This window comes from Musca domestica, unplaced genomic scaffold (assembly GCF_030504385.1).
Source record: "Musca domestica strain aabys unplaced genomic scaffold, Musca_domestica.polishedcontigs.V.1.1 1, whole genome shotgun sequence".
NCBI classification, from domain to species: domain Eukaryota; kingdom Metazoa; phylum Arthropoda; class Insecta; order Diptera; family Muscidae; genus Musca; species Musca domestica.
This window is the reverse complement of record NW_026712114.1, coordinates 22,271,984-22,287,096: the sequence shown is the minus strand read 5'-3', so window position 1 is coordinate 22,287,096 and position 15,113 is coordinate 22,271,984. Positions and strand designations below refer to the sequence as shown.

The following is a 15,113-nucleotide window of genomic DNA, read 5'->3' as shown; positions in this document are numbered from 1 at the left end:
GGCATGTAGCACCCTCTTGTTGAAACCAAATATTGCCAAAATCCTCCTCTTCAATTTCGGTGAACAAAATCCTTGGTAACTGCCGAAAAAAAATACCCAATTATGACTCTGGACCAAACTCCACCATAGCGTGACTCTTTTTGGGTGCATGGACTTTTCGTTGGACCCTGTGCTTGAATTACTTATTCTTAATATAAGCTCCATTGGGAATATATTTACTAATCTTGAAATTCCTTAGATATCGCGAATTTTTTCCATTTTGAATAATCCCCTGAAATGCTTTCTTGACAATTCACCACAAACTTTGCAAAGATCACCATCCTCATCGCCGTCATCTTTACTCTCTCTATCAAACATTTTAAAGCACTTAAGAGACTTTTATTAATTTTCCAACAAACCAATTTTTATATTTTCCTTTCTACCATTCAGTCACTCCGCAATTGTATAAAATGTAGATTAAGTTGGAAAACCGCGCGTAATCCAATAAGCATACATAATCAAGGTGGTGGTGGTGAATGGAGAAAGCCAAAACTCTTGCACGTTTTGGGCTGACATTTTTGCTTCTATTCCAATCCAAAAAAAAAGAAAAACGCTGTTGAAGTGCTTCGGCGAAAGGTGTCGCAATGTCTGTTATTTGATGTTCAATATGATGAATGAAAAAAATAACAACACTCGTGTATACAATCCCTCCCCGCTTATCATCTTTAAGCCCCTCTTCTATACCTGTTCTTGGTTGTAGTCATTTGAGCAAAAACTTGACTCTGCCTATCCTAACATCAACTGATTGAATCAACCATCAACCAACCAGCCAACCATATATCCATCCATCCATCCATATGTATGTACGACTGTTGCCATGTATGCGGGTGATGGTTTTATGTCGATCTCCTTGTGTGGTTGCATGATTCCATGGGCTTTAGTTTCCACAACCCCAACCAATTTGCTATGAAGATATTTGGAAAATGTCTATACCAGGATTTTTTCCAGTTTGCCTGAAGAAATTTAATAAAGACAATATTTCTCAACACCACAGCTCTAGCTATTGTTGTTGTTGTTGTTTGCGACTGGTATTATTATTAATATTAATATTGACAATGCGGGCGGGAGATGGTATTGCATGTGTCAGGTCGTTATGTCGGTTTATTGGTATTTATACAGAAGTGTAGTCGAACAAAATGGAATTGAGTGCCAAATCAAAAACACGAAAAAATAGAACCCAAATTTGGCAGTGGCAACGAACGAATCGATGACTTTGGTGGGTGAATGTGAAAATTATTAAAAATTGATAAAAAACACAAATTTGATTATTGCATTGTTGTAATGGCTTTCTTTTCGTTGTTCTTCTTCGATTATTTTCTGTTTATTGGTCTAGCATAGAATTTTATTGTGCCAGGATTCTAATGAGTTCTTAGAAATTCCAATAGGACTTCGGGTGAGAATGCCGAAATAGAAGAAAAAAAAAATCAAACAAAAATTACGTGTAAAAGAGAGGCAAAAATACAAGGAGATAATGAGATGTATTAAAAAAATAAAAATCAAATTAAGCTGAAGCCATTGGCAATATTCCCAAATTTGTGAATTATTATGAATGGTTTGAAATATCCATGAAGTGACTGCAGGCATAATCTCCATATACATTAATAGATAATGGGCATTATTCAGTGAGGTTGTCCTTTGAATCATAGTAATTAAAAAAAATAATATAAATGCTAACTTTTAATCAAGGGTGAGATGAAAAAACTGCAACCAACTTCAGACCGCTGTAATTTCTAAGCCACATGTCCGACAGCTGGTAAAATTATTCCAGTGGTTGCTCATTATATTGTTTACAAGCTTACAAAAGCATTTTGGTGACAAATTTCCAGAAAAAATGTTATTGGTTTGGAATTCAAGCGTGATAATGTGATTTCTTTATATTTGGCTGAAAAACCAAAAGTGGCTATCGTTACAGCACTCCAGCATTTAAATGTAGAAGTGGACGAATAAAAAAAACAGCAAAATCAGCAGAATTGGTTCGAAAAGTAAAGAAGCGACTTGATCAAAAATGAGCTCGGGGTAAAGCCATTAAACTTCCAAAAAGTGCAAAAACTTATTCCGCACAGAAAGAAAATAGACTCAAAAGACCGAAAGAGTTGCTTCGCTTGGCCGAAAGTGGTGAACTGCCGAATTAGGTCCAAAAGTTTGTAAACAAACAAAATGATCGTGTTTTCTTGCAAAAGATGGAAATGCTGGATGGATGGATGCTGGAAATGTACACCTTCGGTTGGCCACCAGAAATAAAACGCCGGCCATGGTGATGGTGGTACATTCCAACAGGACTCAGCACCATCGCACTCAGCACGCGCCACCGAAGAAAGGTTACAAAATGAGGTTATTCGCTTCATTTCCAGCGCACAATGACCACCAAAATATCCGCATACTAATCCGTTGGACTATTGTCTCTGGAGTATTTTGGTATGCAAGGTTGGCACTAAATAAAACCAAAGTATCGATCACCTCAAGCAAGCGCTTCGCCGGGAATGGGCCAGAATACCGCAGAGCAATATTCGGGCAGCGTGTGACGCTTCGGTCCAAAGATGACCAATTCGAAAAAATTTAAACTTATTCTAAAGTTTCAATAGTTTTTGCTTTCATTTAATAAAATTATAAAGAAATTGTAAAAATTATGGCGTTTGACTTTGTTGCATTTTTTTATCTCACCCTTTATATCCTCTGTATTTTGTTCAAAAATTCAATAAAAACCAAAATTTTAAAAAATTCTATAAAATCCAAGTTGTCTTAAAGTCTTTAAAAACTATTTTATAAAAAATCCATAAGTTATCCTGAAAGTCTTTTGAAACGTATTATAAATCGGATTTTACACTCCTTTTTGGTTATTCAAAATGTTGACCCTTTGTGGGGAGATACAAGAAGGTATGGTCCGTTGACCGATATTGTACATTTTTTCACATGACTTAACTCTGATGCAAATATTGAGATTTACAAAGCTGGAGCAAAATCGAATTATCCTTTCTCTTTCTGAGCAGTAAAATAAGTTCTTCGAAAATTTCGTCCTTTTTGTGGGGGAGGTACCAGAAGGAGTGGACCGATATTGCCCAGCTCCGAACTCTATCTATATTTGATAATGATATTATCAAACGCACCAGCCAGCCAGACAGACAGACGGCGGCCATCGCTAGATCGACTCCAAGTGTCCTGAAACGGATTTGGGCCAAAGACACCTAAGGTCTAAAACCGTTATTTCGATGAGGCACTTTTTGGCCGTATCAAGTGATATATACCCTCTCTAGCCATATGGCAGTTCCACATAAATGAGTTAATATTATTCATAATTCTGATCCTTTTTGGGGGAAGAATAAGAAGGCGTGAGGCAATATTGTTTTTGACACTATATGTTGGGGGTATTATAAGATTGATTGGCCAATAATTATGTAGCACCTCGAAATATTGGTTTCCAACATAGGAAAATATATATGGATCTTCCCATCTTGCCGCGCTGAGTCGATCTAGCTATGTATGTCCATCCATCCAACTGTCCGTCTTTCCATGTTAATTTATAATCACTCTAACGGTAGCAATTATGATCCGATCCTCACGAAATTTAGCATGGAGGTGGGGGTCAGAATATAACCCTATTTTTGTTGGATATGATCGCATAATATTTAAAAATTATCTGATTTTGCAGTTGTCCTACAGGTCGCAATAATACACAAATCGACGCGGAATTTAGCATGGGGCTAAGGTTTGGTCATCGGACAATATTTGATGGGTAAAATATTTGTAATCCTCCCGAAATCACACAAGCACAAAAATGTCCCTTCTAACCGTTACATTGATGCTCATATCCAAGAAATCGCATAGGGATTTTAGTAACACCGCTTATAACTCCAAAACGGCTGGACGGATGAAACATAAGAAAATCGCGTAAAAATATGTCAATAAAAAGTGAATATTTTATATATTTTTGTCATATTTTTTAATTGCATGCGATGTTTATACCCTACAACACTTTGTATTGGGGGTATTATAAGTTTGATTGGGCCAAAAATTATATAACACCACGATTTCCCACATAGGAAAGTATATATGGTTCTTCCTATCTCGCCGAGCTGAGTCGATCTAGCTATGTATGTCCGTCCGTCCGTCTGTCCATGTTAATTTGTAATCACTCTACAGGTCGTAATTATGGCCCGATCTTCACGAAATTTAAAATGTAGCTGGGGTGAGGGTCAGAATAGAACCCTATTTCTTTTGGAGATGATCGCACAATATTAAGGGGTTGAAATGGACCAAAAACTGAAAAAATTCCTGATTTTGCAGTTGCTCTACAGGTCTCAATTATAGACCAATCGAAGCGGAAGTCTTCATAGGGCTGGGAAGAAACCTTTTTCAATTTTGATGGTCATCGGGTAATATTTAGTGAATGAAATAGACAATAACATCTGTGTTAAATAAAAGTCAAATTTTCCATTAAACCGCGAATATTTTTAATGACGGCGAAATCACAAATAGACGAATAGGTCAATTCTGACCGTTACGTAGATGCCGATAGTAAAAATATCGGATACATGTAGCGAAATATATACAATGTATAAATACAAAGGAAGGGGACGTTAACTAGAATGCTATGTCTCCAGAATGGCTGGAGCGATTTTGACAAATTTTGTAAATGTAGAATTCTTTTTGGCATAAAAGTATAAAATCTAAAAAAATCGCATAAAAAGATACCAATAATGATGTTAATATAGATTTTGTAGTGTTTTGTGACATTTTTTTTCATATTTTTTATCGCATGCGATTTTTTCAATTTGACTTATAATATTGAAGTGTATATTTTGTAATATTTTTGCACTTTACAACACAGGTTGGGGTTATTATTTATACATAGATTGCAATTAGCATTCGATCTTCACGAAATTTTTGACAAATTTTAGGGGTGAAATGGACCAGCAACTCAAAATATTGCAGCCGTTATAAAGGTCACAAATAGAAACCAAAGGACACGAAATCTTGCATGAAGTTAGAATTTAAGACAGCGGGTAGAATGGACTACTTCTTTTGTGTGAAAAATACCAACATTACTTACAGGCGATATTCGAAATACCCAATAGGCGAACTTCTGGCTATTTTATGCTGATTTCATTGACGAATATAGCCAATTTGCTTTTGGAGATGATCGCAAAATATTTAGGGGCTCAAATGAACCAAAAACAGAAAAAAAATCCTGATCACACAATTGAAGCCTGAGAAGATAATTAAGCACAGTGAACAATTCTAACAGTACGACGGAGTTCATAATATTGGGAAAATGTCCCTGGTCAAAATGCTAAGGGTAATGTCTGGGCAGAGCTCCGTGACATAATTTTAAAAGCGAAATCTTCCAAAATGGATTTGGACATGAGGGGGCTTCTAACATATTGTAGTGTTGTAGGGTATCACATGGTCGGCTCCGCACGACTACAGCCTTTGCTTACTTGTTTCATATTTGACTTACAATATGGAATTTTAGGATTGGCAATATTTTTTCACCTGCTTTACTATGTTTTTCGACTATTATATTCAAGTGGAAATTATCACCCGATTCTCAAGAAATTTAGCATGTAGATAGAATTAGGGTCAGAATTGAAGCCTATTGTGTTTCAAGATATATATTTAGGGAATCAAATGGACTAAAAATTAAAACTTTCCTGATCTTGAAGAGGCTCTACAGGTCACAATTAAAAACCAATCGGCACGGAATAGAGTGAGGACAGGGCAGAAGTGTAGCACTTTGGACGATCTCACAACTTTTGTGTGAAACTGTTTTGGATACCTCTCAGCACGCGTAAATATAAGGAAAATAGCCCCGAAGAAAAGCAAAAGGCAACGTATGTGCGGCACGGTATAGCATTATTTCAAATAATCGACTAAAATGTATTTGGACCTAAGGAGCTTTTCCAATATATTATAGTGTTGTAGGGTGTCACATGGTCAGCCCCGCAAGGCTATACCCTTTGCTTACTTGCTTATATATTGGAATATATTATAAGTAGGCGTTAAGAAAGTTATCGATTTATGTTGCTAACGACGAACAGAGAATCCCACTACTAGGCTGTTTTCAGAGATTTCTTCAGGTTTAGAGTAAACTCTGTTACAATTACTTATACAAAATTAAAAAAAAAAAAACACTTCTTAACAAACAATAAAGTTCGTACCTCTTTTGACTACAATCGTTACTTTTAGTCGTTTTATCACATTCTCAGCTTCTTCAACAGCAGTATTTTTAAATACCCAATGATTGGAATAATGTTCTCAGCAATTTATATACTTTTACTCTGACTGAAAACTTCCATCACTGTGTTTGAGTGTGTGTGTGAACACACAGTAATATAATTTATTTTATGGCATAAAAATATGTTAAGATACCGCCATATTATCAACGTTAATTATCAAACTTTGTTTCCCATCCCCAACCCCCTCCCCCTAACGTCGTTACTCTCTAGGCCCCATTAACAAAGTGCTTAAAGTGGATTCTTCTTCCTTTTTTTTCCCATATTCAACGGAATTGCCATTTTATGCCTATCATGATGGGAGCTTCTCGTCTACAACGACATAACTCAGTGGAGTTTTTTTTTTTTGCTTTTGTTTTTGCAGACTCTTTGTCGGCGTCCTCATCGTTGTTGTTGTTCATATTTTAAGGAATGTTTGAGTTATTTCGTCTGAAAATAAAATAATTTCCTGATGGCATGTTGGCAAGTACTTGAAAAGGACCATAAATAGAGAGAGAGAGAGAGAGAGAGAGAGAGAGAGAAATGGGGAAAGGGGGAGAGAGACAGGCAGCGAAAATGATAAAGACAGTAGCCACGTACAAAACAGCACTGCAACGGAAATACTTTGTCCAGGTGTTACCTTTAATTTGAGGCATTTTATATAATCATAAATAACCAGATTATGGTAGGCTGAGGTTGTTATATGCCCGCTTTTTTATATGCACATTATATTCGTGGAATTTTTTTTAATGTTATCTGCCGTGCAATAAGAACTCTTTAAATAACAATATTTTATTATGCGGCATATTGTGCGGTAGTGAGATGAAGGAATTTTTATTTATTTTGTTATTGTTTTACTTTTATTACATTTTTGGCTCTTTAAATAGACATTAAAAAATAATTTCAGGAGATAAGTGTATATATAGTGGCAGAGAGGTGATAAGAATTGAATTTTAGCCCGTTAGCAAAAAATTAAATTTTCTTTTGTTGTTGCAAAATGGTCAGGCTAAATTACATTTATTGTTGTTTTTATAAAAACATAAGTATAAATTTTCCATGTAAAATGTAACAAAGATGTCCAAAAAAGTATTCTTTTCGAGGTAGATCCGGGTCTCCAAGAATTGGGACCATACGTATGTACTAATTGTCTTAAAACTCTTGATAAAATAATTAAAAAGTCTATGTTGTGCCCAAATACGGGATACTCCTGATTTTATTAATTTCGAAGAATTCTTCTTATTTCCCAGATTTTGCTAACAATATTCCTCATTTTATATCCGTGGAATTTTTGGTATCGAAAATGGGCTACATAGTCCAGATTTTTGTATAGCCCCCATATAAGTAGATCGCCAAATTGAAGGTGTTTTGGCTGTTGAAGTCATGTTTTTGTGCCCACCACCATAGTATATTAAGTTTGTCATTCCGTTTGTAACACCTCGAAATATAGATTTTAGACCCCACAAAGTATATATATTCTTGATCAGGATAAAATTCTATGGCAATTTAGCTATGTCCGTCCATCTCTTCGTCTGTGGAAATCACTCTAACTACCGAACGATTTTACTAAAGTGTATACTATGTTTGCCGGACTTTTGGTATTGAGAATGGGCCATGTAGGTCCACGTTTTGGTATAGCCCCCCTATAGCGGCACCTCTCTATTTTCGGTATTTTGGTTAATTAAGCGACATTATTCATGGTAATTGTTTCAAATTTGAAGTTCGCAATGGATACTACAGCCTAGGACAGAAATGTGTCTGTGCAGGTCCACATCTTCGTATAGCCCCCATATAATGGTACTCCCTATTTTCGGTATTTTAAGGATTAAAGCGACATTATTCACCGGAAGTGTTTCAATTTTGAAGTTCGCAATGGATACTACAGCCTATGACAGAAAATTGTCTTTGCATGTTCACCTTTTGGTATAGCTCCCATATAACGGTACCTCCCGATATTCGGTATTTTGATGATTTTAGCTACATTATAAACAGATTTGTTTTTAAGTTCCGCATTTGAATATTGTAATAGCTTGTTACAAAAGTTGCCGATGCAGGTCCACGTCGTCGTATAGACCTTAATATATGGCTACATTCGGTATTTTTGAGATTTTAACAAAATTTTTAACGGATTTTATTTTTTTGAAAAATGTTAAATTTGTACCAAATGGTGGATGGTATTCAAAGTTCGGCCCAGATGAACTTACAGCTTTTGTACTTGTTTTTTTTTTTTTGGGGGGGGGCAGCATCGGTCAATTTTTTTTTTAAATGTAGTGGAAATAGAGTTTTTTTTCATTTCGTCTGTGGAAATCACTTTAGCTTTCAAACGGAACGAAACCGATTTATGAAATTTTCTTTAAATTTATTTTAGGTCCCTAGAATTTGGTATTTGAAGTTCGCAATGGATACTACAGCCTATGACAGAAAACTGTCTACGCATGTTCACGTTTTGATATAGCCCCCGTTTAATGGTATCTCCCTATATTCGGTATTTTGATGATTTTAACTACATTATGCACAGATTTTTTTTTAGTTTCGCATTTGAATGCTGTAATGGCTTATGACAAAAGTTGCCTATGCAGCTCCACAACGTCGTGTAGATCCTAATATGATGGCTGCATTCGGCATTTTTAAGATTTTAACATTTATTTATTTATTATTTTTTTTTCTTTTGAAAATTGACAAATTCGTTCCAAATGGTGGAGGGTATTCAATTCGGTCCGACCGAACTTAGCTGTTTTTTTACACGTTTTGACAGAATTGTCCGTAAATTGGCAGTTTGTACTCCCTATATGTAGGCAATTTTTTGAAAAGAAAGTTTAGGTATAGTCCTAATATAACTTACTCCCAATATTGGGTATTTTGATGATTTATATCTCATTTCTCACCGGAATTGTGTCAAATTTGCTATGTGGAGTTTGTAATGGTTCCACAGAGAGAATTGAATATCCAGGTCCATGTCTTCGCATAGCCCCCATATTACGGTGCCTGCCATTATTCGGTATTTTGCTTTTTTAACCACTTTTTAACAGAATTATCTCAAACTGTTATTTTATTTTAACTTCGCAATACATAGAGTCTGATATATGAGGCCTAGAGGAGCAGTAAATCTACAAACGTTTTTTACAATGAGGTATGATGCAATACACCACTATGACTTAGGTCAATGTTTATGTATAGCTGAAAACCTCTGGATCTAATTGAGAGACTCCCTCGAGATCTGAACTGAAGAAATGAACTGAATTGAATCCTTTCCGATATTAAGGTTCGTTCGAATTATCGATTTGTTTGGGGTTATAAGGTCGGATATGGTCATTATTGGATTCCTACGCATTTGTATGTTTTTTGGTTTATTTCATTCTTGATATTATGGTATCTAGTCATGCAAAAATTTGACTTGGCCTTTTGACCCGAGCCACGGGCCCATAAAGAATTGCCCTATTTTTACACCAAAAAAATTGAAACAATGTTTCCAAATGTCGATTCCTCTATAAATCTTATTATATCTCTGACATCAGACGACAACGACAAGCATCAGTGTTAAGATCGGAAGTGGCATTTATTTGCGAACGTCATCGAAATAGCAGCTTAAGACCCTAGGTATCTTTGAACCAAATCCGTTTCAGGACATTTGGAGTCGATCTAGCGATGTCCGTCCTTCTGTCTGTCTGTCCGTGTTTTTTGGATCGAGATATGAGATGGGCAATATCGGTTCACTCCTTTCGGTAATTTCCCCACAGAAAGTCGAAATTTAAAAAAAATATATACATTTTACTTCACATAAAGATAAAAGATAGTCCGATTTGGCTTCAACTTTGCATCAGTGCTACGCCAGGTGCGAAAATGGACAATATCATTCTACTCCATCAAGTACCTCCCCCACAAAGAGTCAAAATTTGGAAAAATTAAAACTCTTAGAAAATGTGTTGTAAGAGTCCGATTCTCTTCAAATTACACACATCACAACGTCTGGTGTAAAGATGAAGTATATCGGTCCACTCCTTCTGGTACATCCCCTACAAAAGGGCCAACATCCATGAAGCTCATAAAACGCGAAAATAACATCCAGTTCCATTCAGACTTGGCACATTTCAATATTTCTATTAGCGCAAGATATGTTATAACGATGGTAAGGATCGGCGCACTCCTTCTGGTACCTCCTCCACAAAGAGTCAAATTTCGAAATAACCAAAACGATTCTAAAATCCCAAATACGCATCAGGTTCTCTTTATATTTCACATATCTTATTATTTCTACTAACACAATATCTACTGCGAATAATGGATATATCGGTCCACTCCATCAAGTACCTCACCCACAAAGTGGCAAAATTTGGAATAAATATAACGCTTATAAAATGCGATGTTAGTGATTGTCTTCAAATTACACACATCGCATTAATTTTATTAACCTAAGGTCTTGTGTGAAGATGGAATACATCGGTTCACTACTTCTGGTACCTCCCCCACAAAAGGTCGAAATTTGGAATATCCATTAGGCTCATAAAACGTAAAATTAACATCCGATTCCACTTAGATTTGACACATCTGAATATTTCCCTCAACACAGGATCTGTTACAAAAACGGTAGAGATCGGACCATTCCTTCTGGTACCTCCTCTACAAAGGGTCAAAATTTTGAATATCAAAGAAGGTCATAAAACGCGAAATGAGCATTAGGTTCTCTTTATATTCCACACATCCCATTATTTCTAGTAACACAAGATCTGTTATGAAGATGGCATATATCGGTCCACACCTTCTGATACCTCCCCCACAACGGGACAAAATTTTGAATATCCTCATAAAATAAAACTCATAAAACGAAAAAAATTAACATTCGATTCCATTCAGACTTGGTACATCTCAATATTTCCATACAAACCTATTATAAAGATGGTAAAGATCGGCCTACACCTTCTGGTACCTCCCCCACAAAGGGACAAAATTTTCAATAACCAAAACGATTATAAAATCCCGAATAAGCATCCGGTTCTCTTTATATTTCACAAATCCCAATATTTCCATATACACAAGATTTGCTGTGGGATATATTGGTCCAATCCATCAAGTACCTGCTCCACAGAGGGTCAAAATATTGAATATGCATGAAGTTCATAAACCGCGAAATTCAAATCCGATTCCATTCAAGACTTTGTATATCTCAATATTTTCATCAACACAAGATCTGTTATAAATACGATAGAGATCGGACTATTTCTTCAGGTACCACCCTCACATAGGGTTCAAGATTTTGAAGAACAAAGTGAAGGAAGTAAGGAAGTCCAAGCCTAGCACGTCGCAATATTTATATCATATATATATATGAATGTCCTATACGAAAAAAACAATACTGGCACATTCCTTCGGAACCTACTCCATAGAGGGTCAAACATATGAATAATCATAACAGAAGTCAAAATATAAAAATATATTTATATAATCGAACATTGGATGAGGGTACACATCTGTCGGCAAAACGGATTAAGGGCTGGCAGTTTTTTTTAACTTCTTTAATTTGTTTTTTTTTTTACCAAATTCTGTTCTTATTTGAACGACAGCAATCTACAATGTAAAAGCACAAAAAAAGAACTCTACGTGCCGGACGTCCTACATTTAAATTAGTGAGTTCGCGAGTTTGAAAATCATAAAAAAAATCATAAAAATTTGTTGCTGAGTAAATTTCGATAGTTAGAATTTGCAAAGCTCTCAATAGCTTAACTCCCGAAATTACTTTCTTAACTCACTCTTATGTACTGGAATTAATACAGCTACATCCCTTTACCATACGATATCCCTTTACCATGGATATGCAGTTTCTGCTTTGACGCTTGAATTTAACGTTAAGTAGTTCATTTTTTTCTCTGATGGCCAACGAATAAAAAAGCTCGTTACCAACTAAGAATCAGTTTACTTTAATGATCCAATGAATATATAATCGAATGACATTTTCAAGTCAATAAAGGACAAATATACTTGAACTCGATTGTGTGTGTGCAAGGGCATATCACATAATGAAGGACTAAAAGGGAAAATGGAGTAATTTTCTAAAGACTCACACATCTACGATTCCGCTCAAGGGCATAAATATGTATAACTTCTATTTAACTTATGACAACTGTATAGCTTTGTATGTATTTGTATTCATTGTGTGTCCTTCATTATGTTCTCCATGAAAGTGTTTTTTTTTTTATTTATAATTTTTCCCCACTCTTCTCTTTTTTTCTGTCTCTTTACAGAATTATAACGAATTATTTTGTAGTCTCCTTAGCCATGGCTGATATTATGGTCGCCATAATGGCCATGACATTTAACTTTAGTGTACAAGTAACGGGACGGTAAGTACAAATATACAAAACGAATGAACGAACGAATTTATAAACATTCATGCATGCCCTTACATACAGTCACTCATACACATGTAGCCAAGCGCATACACAATCAAACACCCTGTTACATGTATTCATTCATTCATTCATTCATTTAGTCAACCATTCATTTGTATGTTCCATTGGATGTAGACGACGCAAGGCTCAAAAGAGCCTGCTGCACATGGACCTGTTGTTGTTGTTGCTGCTTTTTAGTTCACATCCGGCATAAATGGTTTGGAGAATCCAAGCACCAACAGCTGCATAAAAATGCGAATGAAACAAAAAAAAAAAACAGATTGTCATGAATGCATAAAAGCAAAACATGAAACAAAAATAGAGGACAAACATGAAAATTTATGAATAGGAAGGACATAGAACAAAACACAAAAAACAACAACAACAACAGCACAGAAAAACTACATCAACAAATAAACGAATGCACATCATGTAATGCCATATGTGCTAGTGATATCTTCACTTTGTCATTAAAGTGCAATAGAGAAAATATAAGAAAAAATAAATATATTATGTCCTTAAAGCATTTTTAAATAAAATATGTATGTACCTGTGTATATATAAAAGGGAAGATCAGGTGTGGAAGAATGTGGACAACATTTGAATTTTAAAGGTAGAGAAATGTAAATGTTCCACAATTCCTCGTTTGATGCAGTGTTTCAAACAAATGTCAAATTAAGTTACTTAATACATAGGTCAATAGAACATATTCCAAAATAAACCTCGTGACCAACATTTTCCATATCGGCAACATAAGTGCAGATTTAAGGTTGTGATATAACTTGCAAAAAACTTGGGCTCGAAACTAGGCGGTTTCGATTACTAAATGGTTTTCCAGTTTATATTATTTGAAAGTTTTTATCCTAATTCCACAAATATGATCTATAAAATTGGTATATATTGTCAGTAGCAGTCATATCTCCACGAATTCTTCTAGAAACGGTAATGTTATATTGCAGTCGTCATATAAAAATTGGTTTCATTCATGTATGTATGTTACAGTAATAGCCAAAAAAAACCTTTTTCTCTCTCTCTCAGTCTATGTCAGCAATTAACTAACAAGAGGACACTGCCTTCTTAGTTTTTTACACCAATGATATAACGATACCGCCTGATCTTATTATCTTGAAGAACTTTTTTTTAAACTTATTAAGTTAGATGAATAAGGCATTTTGGTCTTTTTTTCAAAATAATCTATTAAATTATTTGCCATAAAATGCTACTATTTGCTTAACAGCAGCAATACCCCTTTTTAGGGTTAAAGCGCAATTCATGTGAAAACTCTCCAACAAAGTATTATTCTAGACGTTCAAACGACAAATACATTCAAACTGTCGATTTATGCATGTCTGTCCGCTTGTCCATGTATTTTTGTAAGTAAATTACAAATCGCATTAACTGTTGCTAAACAAGTAAAAAGGAAGCTAACTTCAACCAGGCCGAACTTTTAATAACCTCCACCATTTAGAAGGAACTTAAAAATTCAAAAAAAAAAACAGTAAGGAAAGCTCAAAAGTCGGGCGGGGACGACTATATGATACCCTACACCACTATGCATATCTGGTAGAGCTCTCGTAAAAAGGTTTATACAGGGCATTTCAGAGCTCTATGATATTTGGTACAAAATCAAAATCTATCTAATTCTATCGTGCATTTTACGAACTATAGCTATCTCTGAACCGGGTTTCTCCAAATTTTACCTATTAGCTTCTAGACTGAATTCGGTCTTATGTACGAAAATTCAGGTGATTTGGGCTGATATTGACCATTTGATGCACAATTAACCCGAAATCGGATGAAGATATATATGGGAGCTATATCCAAATCTGAACCGATTTCGATAAAATTACAAACAGCTATTTCTGGGCTGTATCTTATATCTGGTACCAAATATCATTCTTGTGGAGTGCATATTACGAATGTGAGAGGCTTAAACACCAAATCGGATAAAACATATATATGGGAGCTATAGCTGTTTCTGAACCGATTTTTTCCAAATTTGTTGCATTTGCTTTAAGGCTAATCTCGGTCACATGTGCCAAAATTCGGGCCATTTGGGCTGATATTGGCCATTTGGTGGTCAATTAACCCGAAATCGGATGAAGATATATATGGGAGCTATATCCAAATCTGAACCGATTTCGATAAAATTTAAAACAGCTATTTCTGTGCTCCATCTAATACCTGGTACCAAATATCACGGTTGTGGAGTGCTTAGTAGGAATGTGAGGGACTTAAAGATCAAATCGGATAAAACATATATATGGGAGCTATAGCTATATCTGAACCGATTTTCTCCAAATTTGATATACTTGCTTCTAGGCCGAACTCGGTTGGGTGTGCCAAAATTCAGGTAATTTGGACTGATAGTGGACATTTGGTGCACATTTAACGCGAAATCGGATGAAGATATATATGGGAGCTATATTTAAATTTGATCCGATTCTCACCAATTTCAATAGGGTTCGTCCTTGGGCCAAAAAAA

At 35.4% G+C, this 15,113-nt stretch overlaps 1 protein-coding gene across 1 annotated transcript in view; it reads left to right on the top strand.

Annotated features, from left to right (window-relative positions):
• The window catches only part of LOC131800525 (octopamine receptor beta-2R-like), a 384,581-nt gene that overhangs the window by 334,618 nt on the left and 34,850 nt on the right, over window positions 1–15,113 (top strand). Inside the window, 1 exon segment of the mRNA XM_059120668.1 lies at window positions 12,482–12,580. Coding sequence (XP_058976651.1) covers window positions 12,482–12,580 — 99 coding nt within the window.